General features: G+C 39.9%; 1 protein-coding gene across 1 annotated transcript; it reads left to right on the top strand.

The window, feature by feature from the left end:
* Positions 1-341: 341 nt before the first annotated feature.
* BMP3 (bone morphogenetic protein 3) lies at positions 342-24,005 on the top strand (the record flags this gene model as incomplete). Its single annotated transcript, XM_080698065.1, has 3 exons — positions 342-666; positions 14,611-15,521; positions 23,814-24,005. Exons 1-3 carry the CDS (start codon positions 345-347, stop codon positions 24,003-24,005), a joined length of 1,425 nt encoding a protein of 474 aa, XP_080554191.1. The 5' UTR covers positions 342-344.
* Between the last annotated feature and the right edge of the window lie 1,479 nt (positions 24,006-25,484).

Here is a 25,484-nt window from a genome sequence, read left to right as displayed (position 1 = left end):
CGGCTCCGGCCCCTGCTCGCCCGCGGCCAAGGCTGCCCTAGTCCTTGTCCACAGCGCGACGCTTCCCGAAAATAAAGTGCAGAGGGAGGACAGAGAGAGCGCCTGAAAACAGCCGGCCACACACGCCGGGCCGCCCGCTGCTCCTGGGCGCCGGAGTGGAGCCGGCGAGCGCAGCGCCAGCGCCCGGAGGTCCGCGCCTGGGGAGAGCGCACCTGCAGCCCGCGCCGCCCCGCGGCCGCTGCGGACTGCGAGCCTCGGCTCCGCGGCTGGCCGATCGCGCCCGGGGAGGGTGGCCCCCGCCACGCCACGCAGAGAGCGGCCGGCACGGGCACCGGGACCTCGCCATGGCCGGAGCGCGCATCCTGCTGTGCCTGTGGCTGGGCTGCTGCGGCGCGAGCCTGGTGCGCGCGGGGAGGATGGAGCCGCAGACGCCCGCGCTCCCCCGAGCTGCGCCCCGCGACCGCGCGGCAGGTGGCGGCCCCGGCCCGGAGCTGCAGCCGCACGACAAGGTGTCCGAGCACATGCTGCGGCTCTATGACAGGTACAGTGGCGGTGGCAGGGGCCAGGCACGGGCGCCAGGCTCCCGGGATCGAGGCTCGCAGACCCCGCGCCCCCAACCCCTGCGAGAAGGCAACACCGTTCGCAGCTTTAGAGCGGGAGCCGCAGGTGAGTGCGCGAGGCGAGACCCCTGCCCACGCGTCCGCCCCTGCTTTCTTTCCCAGGACAGCACTCCCCGCTTCCCCTCCACCCTCCGATTTCTTGCCGGCCCGTGGCTAAGAGTGGGTGCCCAGGGACCTCCCTACCCCTCTTGAAACTGCCCTCCAAGCCCCTCGGTCCGGTCACACACCGCAATTTTCTGACTGCTTTTAGGATCAGCCCAATTTTAGAGGCTCAAGTGAGAGGGAAACGTGGAGAGAAGAGCGCGCGGTGGTGGAGGGGAGTGACCGCAGGAACTGCACTAAATGGAGACGCTCGGTACCCAGCGGAGGCCTCCTGACCCGGGTAGCTGGGGCACCTTTAAACTATCCTACGCTGATTCTTAAATCGGCCAGCTGAAATTCCCTTGGGCTAGGCTTTTACCGTGTTTATCCAGAAGCAGATACCATGTGGTGCCAACCCCAGGGCCCCAGAGAGAAAACCATACTTGAACTAGAAGCCTGACCCTAGCCCTGTAGGTAGCTGCTTCTCCAGCTCCCTCACCTCCCCGCTGGGAACGCGCGCCCTCTGTGTTTCTATATTTGACACTTTCTACTTGATACTCCCATGGTGGCACACACCCAAACAAAACCAGGTGCTCGAGTGTGTAGATTATTTAAAATCCATCTGGACAAATAGGGGTCGGTCGTACCATCCATCCTGAGAGGAGTTGGGGGTTGGGGACAAGGAGCAGCCGGAGATCTGAATTATAAACACTTCCTTGGAATTTGCCCACGAAACTCGGTGCATCCCAGTTTTTTCAACGCAGATCAGTGGACTGAAAAATTCGTGCCTTTACAAGATTTCGCCTAGCCCCTGTGGTGAGGAGAACGACAGTCTAACAGTCTGCCTCCCTTGTGCTAACCGGAAACTTTCCTGAACCCTAGCTTTATATACTATGAGGATGTATCAGGCTTTTGCCATCACTTATATGGGTGGTAAAGGGAAATGGGACTGTAATGCCTTTCCTCCATGAACCAAAATCCTTCAGGGAAGGAGGCTTGTCTTCAGTACTCTGTCAATTCTGCCAAAATCACCTGCAAGAAATATCCTAAAACTTTGGTATGTAGGGTTCCTGGGAAAAGGGGGGGACAGGGGAGGAGAAATTAAAACTCCATTCAGGAAAACCCTAGGTTGACACTATAAATATAGTCTATAGCTCATAGGCATGCTGACACTTACAAGAAATGTGAATTGTACCTTCTAATGCACTGTCTTTGGCTAGAGTCTGAGCTGAACCAGATTTCACTTTCTTTGGGGAATCATGAGCATGGCCTGTGAGGAGCAGACCTCCACTAAACAAAACAAAACAAAACAAAAAACCCAGAAACCTGCCCTACAGCCTCCAGTATCCCAACCACTTGAGGAGGCTGTCCAGACAGCCCACCAGGCTGTGAATGATCTGTTTACTTGAGTGTATCTTAGAGGGTGGTACTCAGTGAAGGCTAGATGTGAGAGAAACAAGGGTTGGAAGGAAGCTGTGTAGGGCAGGGCAGGTGGCTGTGATGGCCAGATTCAAATTCCTTTTCCTTTGACATTCATTTTCTTGGATATATTCCTGGGGAAGGCACCTGAGAGACAAATAGTAGTTTTGTATCAACAGGTTACGGTTTAGTATGAGTCAAAAGATTTGGAGGTACAATTTGGGTTTGTTTCATGCATTCATATTGTATAGCTTTTGCTTTCAGGCTGAGTGAACCATTTGTAGGGATCTGAATAACTCCGGCTTCATATAAGCTGTGGCTTCAACTCATCCCACATGTTATAATGTTAGTTTCCCTTATCAGCCTCCCTGTACTCTTCTACCATCAAATGATAAACTCTGATACAGAGGCCAGATGTTCCCTTGAAATGATGAATCGCAGCTTGCAGCATGTATACAAGGCTGTGTGACCTGATAAGCAAAGTAATCCCTTTCGCATCCTAGAGACTGTCCTAATGACTTATTCATCAAAACTAGACACTGGTTTTTGTGGAAGCCAAAGTGTCATGTTACCTCGGGATGGAGACTCCTGGAGAGGTGGTTCCTGCTGGACCTCTTCCAAGAGTGCCTCATTGCTAACACACTGCGCAGGCTTTGTTCTGAGGCCGCGGTGGCTCAGGGAAGGTGCTAAGGTTTCTCTGTGTGTTCCTCTTGCTTCATCCGTATCAGCATTTCCATAACACCCTTCGCCTGGTGACCTGTGTTCTGATGTGGGTGAAAGAAGCTGTCCGCATTAATAAATTAGACATGCTTTCCAGTTCACAGTGTTTAAGTTTCACAGTGTCCGAGCTTCTCTGTACCGAGGATGTTACAGATTCTAGTGGAAGGTCAGGGGGTTCCCGTATATATGGATAGGCTGCTGATCCTGCACTCTTTCTGAGTGTTACTCAGAGTGAATTTAAGCTTTAGAGGCCTATTTGCGCTTTGGAACATACCTGATTAAAATTATTTATTGTTCTAAACCAAGAATATCTTTGGTTGAAATTTAGCTGCTGTGGTCTCCCTCTGATTACTTTCTACTTAAACCATTACTTGATGGTGGGTGGCATCCATCCTAAATACACTTTCTGCTAACCCCTTTTCTCCTCCCTCAACTCAAGGCAACTGGTGTGCCAAAACCGTAAGTTTGGAGTGTTCACAGCTCTTTTTTTTTTTTTTTTTTTTGGTGATGTGTAGGTTTACATAAAGACAGATTTTATCTGTCCCTTTGTAAAAGGGGATTTGAAAAATTATTGATGGCAGAAAAGAGTGTGAAATTAGCTTTTATTTTAATCTTAACTTCAGTTTGCCCTTGGCTACTAAAGGGTAAAAAATTAAGGATATTTTATGTGAGATTTTCTTCTGTAGATTAGATAATTTATGTTCATTATTTTCTTATTATTCTCATAGTCAATTAATCTTAATTTCTAGTCATAAATGTAGCTTCTTTAGGAAGCAATAACAAAGCACATGCGGGCTGGGTGTGTTGGTGCATGCCTCTGATCCCAGTACTTGGGAGGCTGAGACTGGAGGATTGCGATTTCAAAGCCAGCCTCAGCAATTTAACGGTTCCTTCAGTAACTTACTGAGATCCTGTTTCCAAAAAGAATAAAAAATAGGGCCTTGGGTATATCTCAGAGTAGAATGTCCCAGGGCACTCAGAGAGAGAGAGAGAGAGAGAGAGAGAGAGAGAGAGAGAGAGAGAGAGAGAGAGAAAGCGAGAGAGAGAACATGTATTCTCACTAGGAATCAATAACTAACTCACAAATATGAAAAGATTACATTTCAGTGGTTACCAGTTTGTCTTCTTAAAAATTACACATATTTAATGAATAAAAAAGACTGATATTGAGGTACCTAAGACTCACAAGTGAATGTTTTTCTTCAGTAAGAAATGAAAGATCCTTTTCCAGTAGATACAACAATCTTTAAAACAAATTACTTTTAACATGTTTCTGAAGTATAAGGCTTTGGAAAAACAGAATACAATTAAAAGTTGAATGATCATCATACCAATAGAAACCATCCCTCCAAAGGACTTAAGCCAGTGGGAAACCATTAATTTTGGTGGTAAGGAACTATAATGACTTTTTAGGAAATAGTTACTTTAAAATGCCGAGTACCTAGAAACTAGGCTTAAAATTTTAAAAGTACTTGAATTATCTGATGTTTTTATTTAAAGGACAATAGCACATCTGGAGAAGAGGAGTTGGATATGCAGCTGCTTTGAATTACACACTACTTTGAATACATGATAGCCTTTAATGAAGTTTTTACTGTAATAAGCAAGACAGCTTTACAATCTCTGACATTTAAAAACCCATAATACCATGAATTCTTGATTATCCATGCTAAGTGAAAAGGAGAAAGAGAATGAATTACATAAAAATAATTCAAATTTATCCTTGTAGTATAGTTAGACACACTCAAACTAAGAACCCATAAAGGTCAATGAAAAAAAAATCCTGAGTAGATAATTCACTCAATATTTTTTCATTAAAATATATGCATAAAGCCAGGCGTGATGGTCCATGCTTGTACTTGGGATGCTGAGACAGGAGGATCGCAGATTCAAAGCCAGCTTCAGCTACTTTAGTGAGGCCCTTCACCACTCAGTGAGATCCTATTTCAAACTAAAGAAAAAATAATAGGGCTGGGGGTGTAGCTCTGAGGTAGAATGCCCCTGGGTTCGATTCCCAGTCCTACAAAAATAAAATATAATTAATATAATATGCATAAAGCCATGTGTGGTGGTGCATGGTTGTAATCCCAGTATTTGAGAGGCCGAGACAGGAGGATTGCAGGTTCAAAATGAGACCCTGTTTCAAAATGAAGAATAAAACATAGGGCTGGGGCTGCAGCTCAGAGGTAGAATTCCTCTGGGTTCAATCCCCAGCACTGTAAATAAATGAAATTATATATATATATATATATATATATATATATATATATGAAGGAATTGAGAGGTATATATATATACATATATATGTATATGACGAAATTGAGAGGTATATATATATATATATATATATATATATATATATTTGAAGGAATTGAGAGGTTTATATACACATTGTATCAAGTAGTAGGAGCTCATAAGTACTTGACTGAATGGGTTCCCATTTTTAAAAACTTAAGGTGGGCATGGTGGTGCACACCTATATTCCAGTACTTTGGAGGCTGAGACAGGAGACTTGCAAGTTCGAGGAAAGCCTCAGAAATTTAGTGAGACTCAAAACAAACAAACAAAAAAAAGGACTAGGGGTGTAGCACAGTGGTAGAACATCCCTGGGTTCAATTTAACACACATACAAATTTAACTAGAGACATGAAGCTGGGAATGGTAGCACATGTCTATAATCCCAATAATTGAGGGAGAGACAGGGGTCACAGGTTCAAGTTCAGCCTCAGCAACCTCATGAGAGCATCTGCAATTTGGTGAGATACTGTTTCAAAATTTTTAAAAAGGGCTAAGGGTGTATATTGGAGGTAGAGTGCCCCTGGGTTGAATTCCAAGTACCCTGTCCCCCCCCCAAAAAAAAAAAGGACATGAATGTCAAATCTGCTTCTAAACATTTTTTATTCAAAGAATTTTGTATTTGTAATGGTTATTTAAGAAAACAAATCCAGATCTTCCTTTAAAGAAGGAGAAATTGACATCGTAATATGTTTGGCAGACAATTTTTCAAACATATTGAGCTCATCTCCAAACTTCCCAGTGGCCTGATCTAATTTTCTAGGAAAAAATTTCACACAGAGAAGTCAATGGAAGATGTTAACAGGTGTTACATACAATTGGATTCCCTGGTGAAATATGTTTGGAAGGGTGATCAGTTTTCTTCACTATGGGATCTTTCAGGGCCTTTAAATGCCAATGAGTCCCCTTGGGAGGGGTAAAATCTCTTGGAGATAGCATTTTAGAGAATTGTGGTCCTAAGATGCTTAGTTGGGAAAATACTGATTAAGAATCTTCCTAATTTAGCAAAAGAGAATATATGTGAAATTCAGTGACTAGTACACCTGAAACTTGTTTTGTTTCTCATATCGCATTTAGTAACTATCTCATGATTTTCAGTTAGTGTTAATTTTTGAACTAGGAATTGCTATTATACTAATCTGCCTACTATAATGACATAAATCTCTCTGGATGTGATTTTAGAACTCTTTAACATTAAATTTTATTTTCTCCATTTCTTTACGAATTTTCCTTTTCTGTTTCTTCTATGTGATTAAAACTTACTGTTGTTCCACATTAAGTATTGTCCTCTGTGAAAGAAAAGCTACTTCATTTGCTGGGAAAAGTACACTGGAGATTTATACATATCATTTTGTTAAAGTTTCAACACTACTAATACCTTCATGAAGCACATTCACTCAAGATTGTATGAAATCCTTTATATAATCTCCAGCATTTGCTGTATTTAATAGATATAATGAAATCTTACCTATCAAGAATCCTCAGGAAAATTATTGAGCAACCTGGCACATATGTTCTATTTGCTGGTAAGGATTTTTTACACTGCAATATCATACAGAACTTTTCTCCCAAATTTTGATGGCATTCTCTTTTATTACATTTGCATATCCTGGTAATCAGTATCTTTATAATTTCATATGGTGATAATAGAGGAAAGAAGTTTGGCATTGCAAATAGTTTCATCTGGAGCTTTGCTATGCCAAGTCTCAGTTGAGTGAATGTTTAGGATTACTTCATGAATCCATGAAAAGAGAATTTATAAATGGAAATATTGACATAGTATTGATCAAGTGACACAAATATACAAAGATAATACGTACATTGGACAGTGGTAAATGACAGTGTAACCCAAAACTCCTCATATAGGGAGTATATTTAGCACCAATAAAATTGCTGGCCTAGTCACAGGTTAGCAGTAGTTGTGTCTTGGCATATTGCCATAGAAAGCAGTGTATAAAGTGCTCCAGTAGCACACGTTTTCAAGGAAGATATTTTTAAAGGCAAGGCTTTCTCTTTATTTATCTGAAATATCAACATGTAGGTCATAGTGTGAAGTAACCATACACAAATGTTTATTGACTCCTTCAGTGATCTCCTGCCTTTAAGATCCATTGATGTGAGTGCTATTACTGGTTTCATCTGGTCCATGTAACTGGAGTCTCCAAGGATAAATGGTTTATTAACATATGCAATGGTAAGCTTCTTTTTCTTGGGAGGGTGTATTACTGTCCTTAAGACAGTTTTTGCCCTGGAGAAAGTTTCAAAGTATGTTAATTGAAACTGCTTACCTTCTATCATAACTGCAGAGAGTTTGTGATCTAATAGATTTATTAAGGGAATGATATGAGCAGGGGTGTCCAGATAAAGTCCTTAGAGGACTGGAAGTCTATCTGTTTCCATCCTAATATTCTGAGGCCCTGACATGCTTTACTAAATAGTTTGTGCTCAGGAAGTACTGAAGTTGAATTGAGTTGATTCCATGGTCAAAAAGTGAGGTAAGAAGAGATTGTAGAAAAGCTATCAGCCAAGACAAGTGTCCTTTCAAAATAAACTTGCCTTGGGAGAATTTCCCTGAGGACATATCATTTCTATATTAAGTGGCAATAGTATTCAACCTCATACACAATGTTTCTAATAATTCGTCTTTCATGAAACAGAAAGGTAACAGCGTATGAGACTTATACCCAAGAAAGGCTTTTGCAGACTTTGGGAACTTGAACCTACTTGAGAGAAAGTTTCTTCACTTTGAGATTAAGTAGGAAACACTTTTGAATCTGGTAAGGGTATACAGTTGTTTACTCGACAAATATAACAAATATTTTTTAGGATGTAAATGTTCCAGACTATGTGAAATTCTAGCAGTTCAAAGATTTATAGAATGTGTGTCTGCCCTCCAAGAGCTCACAGTCTAAGAATGCCCTTGGGTGGAGCTAAGAGCAGATAAACTGATTAATGAACATTATACTATTCTAGAAAAACATACATTATATCATCTTTGGCCATGTTTTACTTTGGATGTCAAGAATGGTTGTTTTGAGATCCCATAAAATTCAGTCACTGGATTCAGACTCTGCAAGAAAAACAATATCCTATGACCTTTTCAGTTCTCCTCTGCCTGACGGTGGATGGTGACTTAGAGAAACTGTCATCTAGACAAAGTCATCAGCTGACAATAATAAGCTAGTGACTATGGGTGTCTAGGACCCTGTCCTAGGTAACCCTACAGCTCTATCCCTGAACTTTGTTTGGAGAAAGAAGGGGTGAGGGCTGTTCTTAGATACATATTTTCTGTATGACTAAAATGTTTTTCCTGCTTCCTGGGGATTTAACTAATCATCAAGATTTCATTTAGTCTATTTGCTTTAAAATCAAACTTTACTTAGAAAGCTTTCCATTGTATGTTCTAATTCCCTTTGAAAACGTTCTGTGTGGGCCAGCATGGAGGTGAACTTACCCTTCCCACTCCCTGGACACTGCCTGGGCTGCTCCCAGAGATGAACTGAGTGCCGGCGTAACTCGGATGGTCCCCTGTCTCTTTGTCAGATCACCACTTCCCAAGCAGAATCTTTGGCCTCATTAGGTACAGGTGCTTTGCCTTCTCATAAAAACGGAAGTAAATCCTCTGCATTTATTTCACAATTCAATTCCTTTAAAAAATCTATATAGGTAATAGATGACCTGGATTTCTCTCTAAGTAACTAACTTTTGTGGCCTTTCATTTTTGCTTATGTGTAATGAATAATTTAAATTAAATCTGTTTACTTATAAAGAAAGCATTTACTGAGTACTGATTCAGGCCCTATGCTAAGGGCTGAAGAGTCAAATGTAAAACAAGGTCTTGTCTTGAAGGTGTTCATGGTCTCCGGAAGGAACACCGCTCATTAGGTAATAATAGAGGCAGGTTCCTAACCAAGGGAGCCGTTGTCAAGACAACTTTGCCTCCAGAGGCGGTGTCTTTGCCTTGCTTTATGAAACAGACCTGCACTGTCAAAGAGGGAAAGGTTTGGAACAGGAATTCTAAAGAGAAGTAGTAGCAGGTTCAGAGTCTCAGCCAGTGTGTAAGAGAGAATGTGCTTGTTCACAAACCTGCCTGACTTCCAAACCCCCTTTTGATTTCCAGATATTATGACCCAGAAACTTCAGAATGTAAGATTATAATGCCATGGTAATCCCTAATTAGGGTTAGGATTGAGATGAATTCCCAGCGAAGAAAATCAGGCTTGTTCCAATGCCAGCCAACAGTAAGAAAATAGCACCACCTATTGGCAGCTGTATTTTGGCATCAAAAATATTTCTTTGGGAAGAGCAGGAAGCAAAGGCTGTTGTCCTTACTTGCAAGGGATCCAACAGATTCTCTAGTTCACCATTCATACCCTTTCTTACCATGTGGGAATCTTCCTGTGAGAGTTTTGATGTAGGACCCTTTTTTCTCATCCCATAGCTGGGTATCATTAGCTAAGTGAATAAAAAGTCCTAACTTACACTGGACTGGATTCAGCCACTATTTGACTATCGCCTTAAAATTCATTCCCATCTTTGGGAAGAAAGATCCTGCTTTCGCTAGAGCCCCTCAACTATTTTAAAACAATACTGGTGTCTTTTCTAAAGTTTTTTTTTTCTTCCTGAAAGTCATATATTTATTTATTGCACTCAACCTCATGAGACAGTTTCCATACCCCTCAACATCTTTCCTAGTTGCTCTTTGATGTACCAGTAAACTAGTTTAAATGAGAACCCCAAGAGTTTGGCCTGTTACTCTACAAATATTTAGGCTGGTGGAGCCTAGAGTTAGTATTTTCTAGTACTCAGATTTTATCTTATCCACAGTCTAAAAATGCATAAGCTATTTTTTGTAACCCGATGAAGCCAACTTTTATTTTTAAGTTACAATTATATCTGTTTTTATTACTCAGAAAGTATATCTAGGGTTTCTGACTCAATAATTCCAAATAGACAAGCATCTGAATACTTCAGAAGAATAGAAAATGTGAATATTAAGTCACTTTTTGTTCACTGATTAAACTTAGAGACCTGTGTACAAAGGTAAACCATGACAATTCATGGGGCAGGGAGGAAAACCTAAAGCAAAATTCCTGTTTTTAGGTACAGGAAGGTACTTATTTGAAAAGCTAAATCAATAAAATATTTAAAATATATAAAAAGCATGGAAGTAATTGAACAGGGCATTGTTGCTTAAACTGCCTATTCTTTCTATTAGGGAACAGTTTGTTGTTCTTAGACTTCTGATTGCAGATTGAAATGATAAGCTTAGCTCTAAGGATAACTGAAAAGTAATTAGTAAAATTATCTTTATCCAATATGCTTCTCATATCCTAGCTGGGCATGGTGGCACAAACCTGTAATCCCACTACTTGGGAGACTTATAAAGGAGGGTTGCAGGTTCGAGACAAGGCTCAGCCACTTAGCGAGACTTTCAGCAGCTTTGCAAGACTCTATTTCAAAACCAAAAAAAAAAAAAAAGGCTGAGGTATAGCTCAGAGGTGGAATTCCCCTAAGCCAGGCATGGTGGTATGCATGCCTGTAATCCCAGTACTCGGGAGGCTGAGACAGGAGGATCTGGGTTCACAGCCAGTCTCAGCTACTTAGTGAGGCCCTCCGCAACTTAAATAAAGAACAAAAAATAGGGCTGGGGTGTAGTTCAGAGGTAGAATGCCCCTGGGTTCAATTCCCAGCACCATAAAAAAAAAGAATTCCCCTAGGTTCATTCCCTAGTAACTAATACACACACACACACACACACACACACACACACACACACCAATAACAATAATAATAATATAATGTACTTCATAAAGAATGTTGCAATTCAAGAAGGAAATCTTTTACCCAGGTTACTGTTTCATTTGCATATTCATATTAAGTAAAAATCCTAATTCTTTACTGAATTTGAGGGGAAATTCCTCATTAAGATTTCCTTTTGGACGAGATGACTGTAAAACTAGTGGTTATTCTAGACCATCACCATCCAGTAGAGATTTAAAGTGAGCAACACATATAATTAAAAACTTTTAGTAGCCACATTAAGAAATATGAAAAGCAACAAATGAAATTATTTTCCGTAGTATGTTTAGCTCAATATATTAAAATGTTATCACTTCAACACATACTCAGCGTGAATTATATTAACATAATATTTTACATTTATTTTTATAGCAAGTCTTTGAAATTCAGTTGTTATCATACTGCAAGTTGAAGCAAAGTGGCTCATCACTATCAGTGCATGGTACAGTTCTAGTTAGCTAAACTTTGGTGAGTCTTTTCCAGGGTAAAAGCAAAATTTGTTTACCCAGTCGGACCTGACAGCCTTATCCCTTGGATTTCATTTATTTGCTGCCAGTATGTTTGCCTGGCAGCCATCCCATTGCCACGTACTTAGAATACAGCGACTTCTTCTTCCATCCTAAACTTCCATCTGCTACACAAAGTTTGGGTAAAAGTATATGCTGTGGTGACTGGGATGAATTAAGGCCAGCATCTCTGAACAACCCTGATGCCATGGCTTTGTGAGAAATGTCTGTAAGATATTATCCCGGTGTCGTGGCTTATATGAATGTGCATCAATGGCAGTATACTGCTGTTGCTTCACAGAATGTTGAAAACGAGCAAAATATGTTTCCCATTGCACTTCCCCTGTGCTTGGGGACTCAGTGAGCTCATTTTAAGTTTCCACGTCTTTATAAAAATGTTTTGTTTTTACTGAAACATGTTTTGGATCAAGAGCATGATTTCTCAATGGCATATGTGTTTCTGAAACAAGTATGTATATGGAACAAGTGCAGAGAGGACACGAAGGCTTTGGTGACCCATATTCTTGAGATTCTTGAGTTCTAACCCCGGCCTTATCAATCTTAAGAACTGGAACCAAGTTCTGCTGTTACTAAACAATCTTCTGCTCTCTTACACTCTCTTATTTCTGAACTTGAGGAACTAGGAATAAAAACAGTTGAATCGTTTCTGGGTTTTTTTGTTTAGCTATATAGAAATTTAACTTTTAAACTTATAGAAGGTCAAATTTTAGACGAGCTATGTTAATTTTTAACATTTTTTAACAGGGAGGTCATCATATATATATGTGTGTGTGTGTGTGTGTGTGTGTGTATTCTCTAAATATTGAAATCTGTTGTCCAACTTACCCAACTCATATCTTGAACTCCACATTTTGTGAGGCAGATAAGAAGGAAATTTAACACCTATAACATTGCACATACCAGGAGTAGTCACAATAATCATTTATATTTAAGAAACTAGAGATTTTATGAACTGCATATATCTCATTTAATTCAGATGTCATGAGAGGTAGATATTATCTCCATTGTGTATGTGTGTGTGTGTGTGTGCATGTGTGCGTGTGTGTGTGTGTGTGTGTGTGTGTGTGTGTGTTGCTGGGGGTGAAACCCAGAGGTTTTCTACCTCTGGGATGCACTCCCAGACCTATTTTCTATTTTATTTGGAAACAGGGTCTCACTAAGTTGCTGAGAGCCTCACTAAGTAGCTGAGGCTGGCTTCAAACCTGCACAATCCTTCTGTCTCAGCCTCCCAAGTACTGGGATTAGAAGAGTGCGCCACCACGCCCGACTCCATTTTATTTTTTATTTATTTTTATACTTTTATTTGTACATTATAGTATCACATCATAATATAATTCACAGTGATAGTGGCACACACACACACACACACACACACACACACACACAGAATTTGGTGAGCTTTCCCCTGGCTCCCTATCCACTTTCCTCTTTCCCAAACAGGGTACTGAGATTGACATTGGTATTCTCACATATGTACAAGAACTTTAGTTTGCCAATGCTAAAGAGTCAGTAAAGGCTGAGCCAGTACTTAAATCAAGGTGAGTCTAATTCTAAACCCTCTGCTTGTAACCAGTAGACCAGTCTTGCCTTAGAAGACTATTTCAATACATTACCAAGCTTGTAGGAATAGTTTTGATAGCTTCTAGAACTCTCAGCTCTTCTAAGTTTATTGCGTTATAAAATTGATACATTTATGGTGCTTCAGGAAAGGAAAGAACAATTAGTAAAAATCATTTATCATTGCTTTAAACATTTTCTGGCTATAAAATTACACACATTTAATTTTTTCTAGTCCCCACTCCCACACTCTGCCCCAACTAAGAGCCTTCAAAACAAGTAGTTGTGTACATTTTTTGGTTTGTATATCTTTTTTATAAAATTTTGTCAAAATTCGCATGACAAGAAATGAATTATTTAGGTAAGCAACAAAATGGCCATTAATAACTTCACAGTGTTTTGCAGCTACCAACTCTATCTGGTTCCAAAATGTTTCCACCCCTCCAAAGTAAAAACCGGTGAAGGAGGTTTTCCTCCTTCCCCCTTGCCTCTGGTATCAGGCAAACACCAATCTGCTTTATGAATTTAACATTTTTGGATATTTTGTGTAAATAAAGTGAAATAGTGCTTGACCTTTTGCATCTGGTTTTGATTTAGTAAAATGTTTAAAGGTGCATTTACATTATAATATGTATTGATATTCATTATTTTTCATGATAAGTATTTTATGCTATAGGTAGACTTCACTGCTGATTTATATACACATTGATGGTCACTGGAACTGTTTCCTACCTTTTTGCTATTATGAATGGTGCTACTATAAGCCACTATTTAAATAAATATTGAAATGAGTGCTTGTCTTCAATTTGGGAGAGTATATGCCTAAGATCATATGGTAATTCTATGTCTAACTATGTGGAGAATTACCAAACTGTTTTCCATCGCAATTGAATCATTTTGCACTCCTATAAACAATACAAGAGATTTTTTTTATTTCTTCACATCCTCATCAACTTTCTAATGCTTTGAAGTTTCTTTATTACAGTTATACTAGTATTAATCAAGCACTACATCATTGTGGTTTTAATTTGTATTTCCCTAATGACTAATGATTTTGAGCATCTTCTCATGTATTTGTTGGCCATTTTCATTGCTTTTTTGGAAATATGTCTATTCAAGTCCTTTGCGCCATATTTTATTGGTTTATAAAAGAAGCTATAACTCTGTTGTTGAGTCATAGTTATTATTTATTTACTGCATTCTAGATAATAGATTTATCAAAGATATAGCTAGTAAATATTTTCTCTTAATCTGTAGGTTGTCTTCTTACCTTCTTGGGCATGTCCTCTGATGTGCCAGTTTTTAATTTTGGTGAATTCTAGCTTATCTAGTTTATATATGTATCTATTTTATTGATATATCTATTTTTATTTTGTTGCTCATACTTTTTAGGTAATATCTAGAAATTCATTTTAAAATCTAAAATCATGAATAATTACCTCCTCTGTTTTTTTCCTAAGTATTTAAATGGTCTTAGTTTTTATATTTAGGCTATGGATTTATTTTGAGTTGATTTTTTATATAGCATGAGGGAGGGGTCCTGTTTACTTATATTTACTCTGTTTTTTTTTTCTTTTTTCCCCTTTCAGGAGACCTTAAAAACAAAGGACTGTATGTTTTTAACCTGACTTCTCTAACCAAGTCTGAAAACATTTTGTCTGCCACACTGTATTTCTATATTGGAGAGTTAGTTAACACCAGCCTGAGTTGTCTGATGCCCCAAGGATGCGCACATCATGCTCAGAGGAAACACATTCAGATAGACCTTTCTGCGTGGTTTCTTAAATCCCACCCAAACCAAAGTCAGCTCCTGGGTCATCTGTCTGTAGATGTAGCAAAACCTCATGGAGACATCATGTCGTGGCTATCTAAAGACATCACTCAGCTCTTAAAGAAAGCTAAGGAAAATGAAGAGTTCCTCATAGGATTTAACATCACCTCCAAAACACACCAGCTGCCAAAGAGGATAGAACCTTTTCCAGAGCCTTATATCTTGGTATATGCCAATGACGCTGCCATTTCTGAGCCAGAAAGTGTGGTATCAAGCCTACAGGGACACTGGAATCTCCCTACTAGAGCTGGGCCCAAATTGGATAGCCACATCAGAGCTGCCCTTTCTATGGAACGAAGAAAGAAACGCTCTGCAGGGATCTTGTTGCCTCTGCAGAACAACGAGCTTCCTGGGGCAGAGTATCAGTACAAAGAGGAAGGGGTGTGGGAGGAGAGGAAGCCTTACAAGACCCTTCAGACTCAACCTTCTGAGAAGAGTAAGAGCAAAAAGAAACAGAGAAAAGGAGCTCACCAGAAGAGCCAGACACTCCAGTTCGATGAACAGACCCTGAAGAAGGCACGAAGAAAGCAGTGGCTGGAGCCTCGGAACTGTGCCAAGAGATACCTTAAAGTAGACTTTGCTGATATTGGCTGGAGTGAGTGGATTATCTCCCCCAAGTCTTTTGATGCTTATTATTGCTCCGGAGCATGCCAGTTCCCCATGCCAAAGGTAGCCATTGTTTTATCTCTGTACTGACTTCTTATTTCCACAGGGTAGAAAGATACACTGAAGTGTGTGTGTGTGTGTGCGTGTCTGTGTGTGTGTGTGTGTGTGTGTGTGTGTGTGTTTTCATTTACAGAATCCATCGGTCCTTTTTTTTCCCCTTCATTCTAAAGTATAGTAGGTAATATGGTTATGCTTGGTTTTTCTTTAATGGTTTTTAAAGTAATATGAGGTCAGAATTGGTATGAAAGATATAACAAAATGTATGCATACAGTACAGTATGCTTTCTTTGTTGCTTTCAACCGTGGTGCACATTCAGCTATGTGGCTATACACAAATCTACACCTGTCCACAATAAGCCAGCTCCAGGTTGTAGAAGGCTGATCTTCGAGGGGTATTCAGGGAGTGACTGGATGATGTAAAAGCAAAGGAAAGGGCCAATAAGATTGATACCTTAATGCAGAATACTTTTTTATAAGTAGTTTCTCATTGGAGGAGCTGTCGCTGCAGAGGTCAAGATCAGGATTTAGCTAGGTAAATCCACCTCATCAAATCCACCAGATGTTTATTTCATTTTCTTCCCTGCTGAATATTTTTTTAAAGGCAAAATAGAACATGACTTTGTAAACTTCTTCCAAAACCTGCTTCAACCTCTCAGAAATTATCGTGCTTCTACCAAATTATTTGGAGACTATATTTTATCATATCAGTATTCAGTATCCTGACAAGTATATTTTCAGAAGTCTCTCCAAACCTCACCTTCATTTTTCACAGCAAGTCCAAGTGACAGTTTTTTTTAACATTATATTATAAAGAGTAAAATATATTGGCACCCTCTTTCCTTCAGTGAAGCATATTACCAAACTTCCATTCTCATTTTAAAATAGTTTGAATATCTGTTAATTAATGAAAAGTGACTCGAGGAATTCAGAGAAAGAATAGAGTATTTTGTTTTGTTTTACAAAACTTGAATCATTTTTTGCTGTTGCTTGATGATGGGGAAAGGAGATCTTTTGCCTCAGAGAGTGAAGAATGTCTGCTAATAGGTCTTTATAAAAACAGTTTAATGTTCTAGTCCACTGATCATTTGATACCATATACATAAAAACAAAGCACTGACTGAAATTCCATTTTTTTTGTTTGGATGTCTCAGATGAACTTTTACATTTCACCAGCTCTTATTTTTTCCACAAACTTTTAATGTTATCAAGTTTTGTAAACCCAACACAAAGTAAGCATCATCTACATTTGCAATAATACAAAGAGCCTTATCATGTCTAAAGGTTCATATATTACATTTCACTAATAAAACAAAACTCATTCAACTGTGAAGAAAAATGTCAAAAATGCCATGTCAATCACAAAAAGTGAAAGGTCAGATGTTTTCCCTCATATGTAGAAGCTAGGGAGAAATTGGGATATAGGGGGGATTCAAGACAGAGGAGGAAAACCCTAGTGGAGTGATGGAGGAGCCCTAAGGATAGAAGTGGGCGGGAGGAGAAGATTCACTGAAGAAAACACCTCATTAGACAGAATCAATGCCAGTCTAAATGGCTTGCACAGGGAAGGTGAGAGAGAGGGGCGGGAGCCAGGGAAAGCTCGCAGAGTGCCCTGTGCATGTATGACACTACTGCTTTGACTTACATATGATATATGGTTACAATGCATCAATAAAAAAGATGATAACACATGTAAGGAACAGAGATGAGTCTTTGTTTCACAGTGTGACTTGCCTCTGGCATTGAGAGACAAGAACAGACTCATCTGTTTTTAAGTCCTGAATTGTAGATGGGTTTCTGGGTTTTCTAAATAATCTCTCTCACTCTCATTAACTGTACTCTCTTCTGGGTAGCCTAGGAAAGAAGTTTCTCTCTTTGCTCCTGACTTTGGTCAGACCCAAGAGAGCCATAGTGATGTGGAAATCCCCATCCTTTCTTGGTTTGCTTTCCATTCTCTCCCTCTGAAGAACCAGCTAAGTCTCTCCACCCTCCCATAACTGCTCCCACCTGTCTCTCTCTGTTGGTTCTACCTGCTTTTATTGTTCATATATCTATTATTGCTCCAGAAGATCACCATGGCTCTTGGTGATCTAAAGAAGAATAATGTAAACATTAATGAGGCCTAAGTTAGGAAAAGAGATAAATGTAAGGACAGAAATATGTTAGTGCAGCAGAATAACTAACTATGCATGCTTGCTTATACCAAGGCTTTGTAAGCCTTAATGTGCCTGCACACTGCCTGGGGTCTTATTAATACGTAGGCTGTGATCCAGTGGATACAGGGGAGAAGCCTAGGACTCTGAACATCTAACAAGCTCCCAGGTGATACTGGTGCTGCTGATCCACAAATTGCACTTGGAGTAGCAGTGTTGAGAGTCACATTCTGTTGACTTATAGCTTGAATCTTAGTCCCACCAGTTCCCATGGTTCTTTGGATAAGTGGCTCAAACTTTTCACATGTTTGTTTTATCATATTTGTCAGTGATTATAATTATACATCAAAATGAGATTCAGCATGACAGAAACATGCATGCACATGGCACTTGGTGTGCTTCCCTCCTGGCCCTCCCTCCCCCTCCCTTGCCCCATACATAACACTGAAGTTGGTATAACGTCATACATGGGCATAGCATTATTTGAATTGTTTCCTTCCTTACGTCTCCCCTTTCACCTCCTACCTCCCTCACCTCCTTCCACTGTTCTACTAGTGTCTCCCCTCTCTTACCTGAAGTCCCCTCGTTTCCCAATTTCTCTCTAGCTTCCACATATGAGCAAAAAGATACAGGACCCTTTACTTTCTAGCTAATCTTATTTACTTCCATTCATTTTCCTACAAGTAACATCATTTTGTTCTTTACGGCTGAGTAAAATTCCTTTGTGTGTACATACCATAGTTTTGTAATCCGTTTGTCTATTGATGGACACCTAGGCTGTTTCTGTTGTTTGGCTATTAGTTTTATCATTTTTGAAGTGGGTCAAATAATCAGTAATAAAAATCATAGAACCTACATCATAAAACACCGTGCAAAATGTGACAGAGCACCTTGCATGTGATGGTTGCTCAATAAACATTTGCTATTGCTGTTGCTACTAATGGCCATTGCAGAGGCTGTGGAGAATAGAAAATTAAAGGTAGGATGGCGGTGGAAGATTATGCATGGAAAAGAAGCAAAGAAATAAAAGTTATAAAGCAAGAAAAGTTTTATAAAAGATTCTAGTCCCTTTTCAAGTATCACAAAGCTGAAAATAGGATTCTGCCTGTGCGTTCAACAGTCCGTGACCTCTTCCAATGAGGTTCTATTGGGGAGGGATGGAGTTGGGAGAGCAGGCCTTACAGCAGACTGGACTTGTCCTGAGCCTCCTCAAAACTTGGAATGGCATCAGAGCTCCAGGGAGGCAGAAGAGTGTGGAGATTTCTCTCTGGGTTTAAGATTTCCTTTTGCCAAGTTGAGAGTGGAAGTTTGGCTGTTACAGAGAGTTCTCAATCTCTCATCGCTCTGTGTGGATCTGCTTAACTTTTAAAGCTTTCTAGTGGTTCCCTGCAGCCTTGCAGGCTTTGTGTCTTTCAAGTGGTCCCATAATGAAGGGGGTGGGAAACAGGAAGCAAAAGGCAGAGGTAATCAATAAGCATCACTGTTATCAGCACACCATCTAAGGTGGCAAGCAGAAGGAACTATTTAAATCAAAACCTCAAAAGAGAGGCTGATTGGCAGAGGAAAATGAAGGTCTGTGACCAGATGGGCCCAACACATGTGAAGCACCCAACAAACTTTCAGAGTTTAGATGTACATTTTGCCCCAGAGAAAAGTTTTCCCAGGCTAGGCTCCCTGGACACACGTGCGCGCGCATTCTCTCTCTCTCTCCTCTCTCTCTCTCTCTCTCTCTCTCTCTCTCTCTACTGAGTATAAGCCTGCTCTATATGGCAGAGCTCTTCGTCTGCAAAAGTCGACAACCTGCTTTGTAATTCAGAACAGCTGTGTTCTGCCTTTCCCAAATTCCAAGCTTTGCCCTTCCACTGATTCCAATTAGATAGTTTCTGGGCCATCACACCCATGTGGGCTGGAGTAGAAGAGTGTGGAGCAGAACCTCATGGCCCAGGTCAGGAATCAAGACTCTCAGCCAATGACAGGCTCTCCCCAGCTAATGACTTTGTAATCAAATTCAACTCGAGGATATCATACACACACAGCTTGGCAGGTGCAGGCCTCACCACTGTAGATTTCATTTACAGACACGGCAGTTTGGAGTTTTCTGATTTCTAGCTCTTACAGCCAATCTGTTCTCCCAGGGAGAGACTCTTGGAATTCTGCCATGAGATGAAAAAATACCCAAGCAGCGAAAACCAAACTCTTGCCTTGCCTCCCTCACCACCTTAGCAGAGATAGAAAACAGAAATTTCAAATGAAAATGATCAAGCCATCATTGCTGACAGAGATCCAAAAAACCAACAAGGATTAGAGGAATGAAGTTATTTTTGCAAGGAAATATACCAACACTAGGAAGAATGAAGACAGAATTAGGTAGCAAAGAACCAAAACACTTCGAACCAAGTATCCCACATAAAGAAATTGACTTTTTTTTTTTCTCTTTTGGTACTGGGACTTGAACCCAGGGTCGTTCTACCTCCAAGCTACACCCCAGCCCATCTATTGTTATTGTTGTTGTAACTGTTGTGTTGCTTTGAAACAGGGTCTCACGAGGTCCCTGAGAGACTCTTTATGTTGCCAAGGCTGTCCTCAAACCTTCAGTCTTCAGGTCTCAGCCTCCCCAGCACTGAGACTACAGGTGTGCACCACCCTGCTCAGCCATGATTTTCACTTTTAATGAGTTCAAAATGATCCATTCTCAATTAATTTCATGAATTTTCCAGTTCTAATCTCTGGTCATGAAGATGAACACTAAAGACATTGAAGTCTAATGTACTGAGTTATCTAAGGAAAATGTTACCTGAACTGATGTTGATGACAGGTTTCACCCTCCTGATAAAGAGAGCCCGGGGAAGGAAAAAGCACAGACTGCATTCACAATTGACAGACTTCTTAAGCTCATCAAAGAGAGTCGTGAGAAACAATCTGAACTCAAAAACAGACATAAATTATGGGCTGCCAACATGCTTTGCACGAACAAATTACAGCATGGATCATTTGTGCATGACATAATTATTCCTGGTAATGGCAGCTCCATCAGAGGATTCCATAGTGAGAAAAAAGGGGCAACTCCCTAGTAACCTGAGAGGCTCTGATAAGAAACACCAACCCCCAATCAAGGGCTGGTGCCTGGATTCCTGCAAGCTCCCTGGAGACCATTCATGTACTCAGTTTCTGATTCCATCATTTCTGAGTTGGAGTTTCAGAAGAAAAAAAGGACAGGAATTTTTTTAGGAAACACCCATGAATAGTTTCCATATCTATGCCAGGTTATTTGCACAGAATCTTTTATTTTTGTGGATGGAAAATTTTCCAAAAGAAATAGGTAAAATGAAGATTATGCTATTACTTGCAACTATTTAATCCTCTTAACAAGTATTTCTTCTGGTGTCTAGAATATACACTACTCTAGGCACTTCAGAACAGCAACGCAGAGCACTTTTATTACCCCAAAGTCCATCTAGTTATGTAGAAACACTTTGTGAAATTTAAATATTATAGGTATCATTAAATAATAACAGTAACAGAATGATGTGAGAAAATCTGGTTTAAAAATTTGGGGGTATTTTGACAAGCTGTTTGGATGAATGAGTCTTCAGAATAACATTAAATCAATAGACAAGAGAGGATGGCTGCAAAAATTATTTTTAGAAATTACTGACATGGATGAAATAACAAGAGAGGCCTATTGACATCAATGGTACAATGCCTATTGCAATTTGTATGATTTACAAAACTTATTGATGACACTGGGGACAGAAGAGACAAATTAGAACTGCCTGGATTTTTTTTCTTTACTTAAGGGGAAAATACCATGCTTTGTAATTAGTTAACTGCAAGTTAACTATTCATTTTTTTAACAAATATTTAACATCTGTAGAAAGAAATAATAAAATGATTTTCAACTGATTTTTATCTCTTCACAATAAAGTTGGAGTCTAATGTTTGGATAATTGTTTTTATTGATATTGAAAGATGAGATGAGATAAACCAGATTTTTCTATTTTTTTTTCTGTCCAAAGGAGTCCTTTGCTTTCTCACAAGGTGCCGACTTTATTATTTTCTTCTCCCTTGGCTTGTATGCATCCTTAGCTTTGTAACTCCTCCTACTGTCCCAAAGTTTGAGATTGAAATCTCAACTCAATAGAGAAACAGTACCTCTGAACCATTAGAAATATGGCTTAGTGGGGCGTGGTGGTGCAGGCTTGGAATCCCTGTGTTTGGGAGGCAGAGACAGGAGGATCGCGCATGTTCAAAGCCAGCCTCACTGGCTTAAGAGATCCTGTTTCCAAATGAAAATGTATAAAATAGGTCTGGGAGTGTAGCCCGGAGGTAGAAGGGTTTCCAGGAACCCCAGTACCACAAAAAAAAAAAAAAAAAAAAAAGAAAAAGAAAAAGAAAAGAAAAGAAAGAAAGTAATATGGCTCAAAGCCAGGCGTGTTGGTGCACACTTGTAATCCCAGTTCTTGGGAGGCTGGGACAGGAGGATCCTGCAGGTTTGAAATCAGTCTCAGCTGCTTAGTGAGGCTCTCAGCAATGTAGTGAGACCCTGTTTCCAAATTTTAAAAAAATATAAAAATAGGTCTGGGATACATAGCCCAGAGGTAGAATGTCCCCATCCCCAGCACCACAAAAAAAAAAAAGGAAGGAAGGAAAAATTAGAGAAAGAAAGGAAGAAAGAAGGCTCAAAATCCTGAAATAAAACAGGCAGAGTTTTGAGTTAAATTCCATCTCTGACGTAGTCCCTGGAAAATTACCAGAATTCTGAATTCTGTTTCACTGTGTGTGTGTGTGGCACTAGGGATGAAACCCAGGGCCTCACGCATTCTAGACAAATGTTCCACCTCTAAGCCATATCCCAAGCCCCCAAAGTTCTGTTTCTGAATGTGTTTGAAATGAAACTAAAGTCACCTGCCTAAAAGAGACAGTCAAGAGAACTGTTCTTGCAAAGCGTGGTATCTTGTTTGGAGGTCTTCTGGCCATTTTGGCAACACTAACACTCTGGGTTTGCAAAGAAGACTCTCCCCTCAATGCTTTTAGTTAGAGCAGAGCTGTATGGGGTTCTCTAAATAAAACCACATGTTTCACATGGATGTTAGTGGTCCTATTTGGCATTTTCTCAGGGAAGAGATTTAACCCAGGCTTCTTTGGTCAAACTTCTGACATCCACGAGCTAACCTTAAAGCCCCTAGTTTATTCTCTGGGGACATATTGGGGCTTAGAACACAACTCTACCGGTAAGGTTTAAGTATAAACCAATGGAGCAACAGTGACCCCCAGTGGCCAGTACTGTGGTCTTTTAACCTCAATTTGTGCTTCTGAGAGTTTAATTAGTGGAGTAATTATCATCCAGTTCATCTCTTTGGCAATTAGTTAGTAACTACCCCCTTTGCCCTGCTTAGCTTTATTTTAACAATAATGCATAAATACCATCATAGCAATGGCAATAGTTTATCTCTGCTAACGAGGTTTTTTTATTAGGGTTCTCTTGATTAACATAGGATCACAAACAAATTATTTTTACTGTAATCCTATTAAGGAAAGTATCAAGAATATGAATTTCATGGTTGGGGATTAACTTTTTGCAATTAATTCCTTCTGAAATAACTGGGTTTAAATCCTCATTCTACCATTTACTAGTAACTGGCCCTCAGACAGATCACTTAAGCTTTTGCAGTCTTTGCAAAATATAAGAAATGGTTTTGTGCCAGGCATGGTGGCGCATGCTTGTAATCCCCATGCTTGGGAGGCGGAGACGAGGATCGTGCAGGTTCAAACCTAGCCACGCTGGCTTAAGAGACCCTGTTTCCAAATAAAGAGTACAAAATAGGTCTGTGAGTGTAGCCCGGAGGTAGAAGGGTTTCCAGGAACCCCAGTATCACACACACACACACACACACACACACACACACACACACACACATACACACACACAATGGCTTTGCAGTAAGGACTAGAGGTATTCTGTATGGCATTCCTGGAACATAGCACCCTTTTGCTAAACGCTACCCATTTAAGAGAGGTTGGACTGAATATGTAGTAATACTAAAGCTTTACTACATTGCTGAAATGCCTTCATTATGTGAATTGCGTTGTGTGATGAGCACTGGAGTTCCACCTAACATCTGTGTTCTCCTGTTTCTTTTTCTAGTCTTTGAAGCCATCAAATCATGCCACCATCCAGAGTATAGTGAGAGCTGTGGGAGTCGTCCCCGGGATTCCTGAGCCTTGCTGTGTGCCAGAGAAGATGTCCTCACTCAGCATCTTATTCTTTGATGAAAATAAGAATGTAGTGCTGAAAGTATACCCTAACATGACAGTTGAGTCTTGTGCTTGCAGATAACCTGGCAAAGAACTCATTTGAACGCTTAATTCAACCATTAGTTTATTTTTATGGACTTCTTTTTTTTTTTTTGCACTGCCAATGCATTTTGTTCCAAAACAATTTTTTTTTATATAATCTGAAGAGAATGAGCAAATAGACTGATGATTTCCACCAAGCAGAACTGGACTGCATTTGTTTCTGAATGTAGCTAAAAGCAAGATCTTTGGTAAATACGGACATCTATGTCTTTGACCATCTATGACCAAACGTTTTCAGAACTGTCAGAGAACACACTGATTTATTTTTGTAATGGGCTTTAAAAAATAGATTACAGAAATGGCATCAGATTATCACTTATTGCTATGATCTAACAACTAAAGGGACATAGAAAGGACTTTCATACTGTTCAGTAGGCATCTTGCCGTAGATTCCTGAGCAACTCAGCAAGTACTCAGGAATCCAGTCAACTTTGGTGTTTATCTTAAAAGTTCTTGAAATGTGTCCCTTGTTTTCTCTACACAAGTCACTATGTGAGTTGAGTGAGAGTGTGTGCTGAGCGTTAGTATTTGTGTGTGTACACGTGCCAGGAGTCTGTGTCCTCTGTCAGAGGGTTGAATTCCTATGGTCCTACAACTCAGTCTACAGGATTTTTTGTTTTTAAGGCTCAGGCTCTGGCACACTCCATTCAATTGTGAGAACTTTACAAAAATGAAAATGACAGAATGATACAGGAGCACACACAGAGAGAGCTGCCACTCAATAGAACCATTTAATTTGGTAGGCAGCTATTTTCAATTCATGGTCTTCCAGAAAAGGGAATCTACAACTCAGTTTTTGAAAATCCAGATGTAATTCTTCTCCTGTACTTTTTTTTTTTAATGAGTCTTTCTATTTGTTCTACTTAACTGAATATTAAAATACTTTTTGGGCGGGCGTGGTGGCGCAGGTTTGTAATCCCTGTGCTTGAGAGGCTGAGACAGGAGGATTGTGCAGGTTCCAAGCCAGCCTCAGCTGGTTTAAGAGACCCTGTTTCCAAATAAAATATAAAATAGGTCTGGGATTATAACCCGGATGTAGAAGGCCCCTGGGTTCTATTCCCAGTACCACTAAAAAAATAAATAAAATAAAAAAAATACTTTTTGCCAGATTTGGTGAGGGGGTCCCTGTAATCTCAGCTACTTAGGAGGCAAGAGGATGAGGAGATTGTGGCCAGCCTGGACAACTTGGTGAGAACCTATTTCAAACACAACTCTTTCCCGAAGCTATTACATTTCTCTTGATAAACCTTTACTTTCTGTGAAGTCCTCAATATATGTTGAGACTCAAAAATTGATGGCACAATAGAGATCTTTAGGCAATTTAATAATAATCAGGTATTGAATAGCATTTTTCAGCCATATCCAAGGGGATGCAATTTTTTTTTCACATAGGTCATTTTTTTGCCCCATAGAATCTACAATTTAGCAAAGCTCATAATATTTATCCATCAGGAAAGGA

Source organism: Muscardinus avellanarius (genome assembly GCF_963383645.1).
Source record: "Muscardinus avellanarius genome assembly, chromosome: 6".
Lineage (NCBI taxonomy): Eukaryota > Metazoa > Chordata > Mammalia > Rodentia > Gliridae > Muscardinus > Muscardinus avellanarius.
This window is presented reverse-complemented; position numbering and strand designations above follow the sequence as displayed.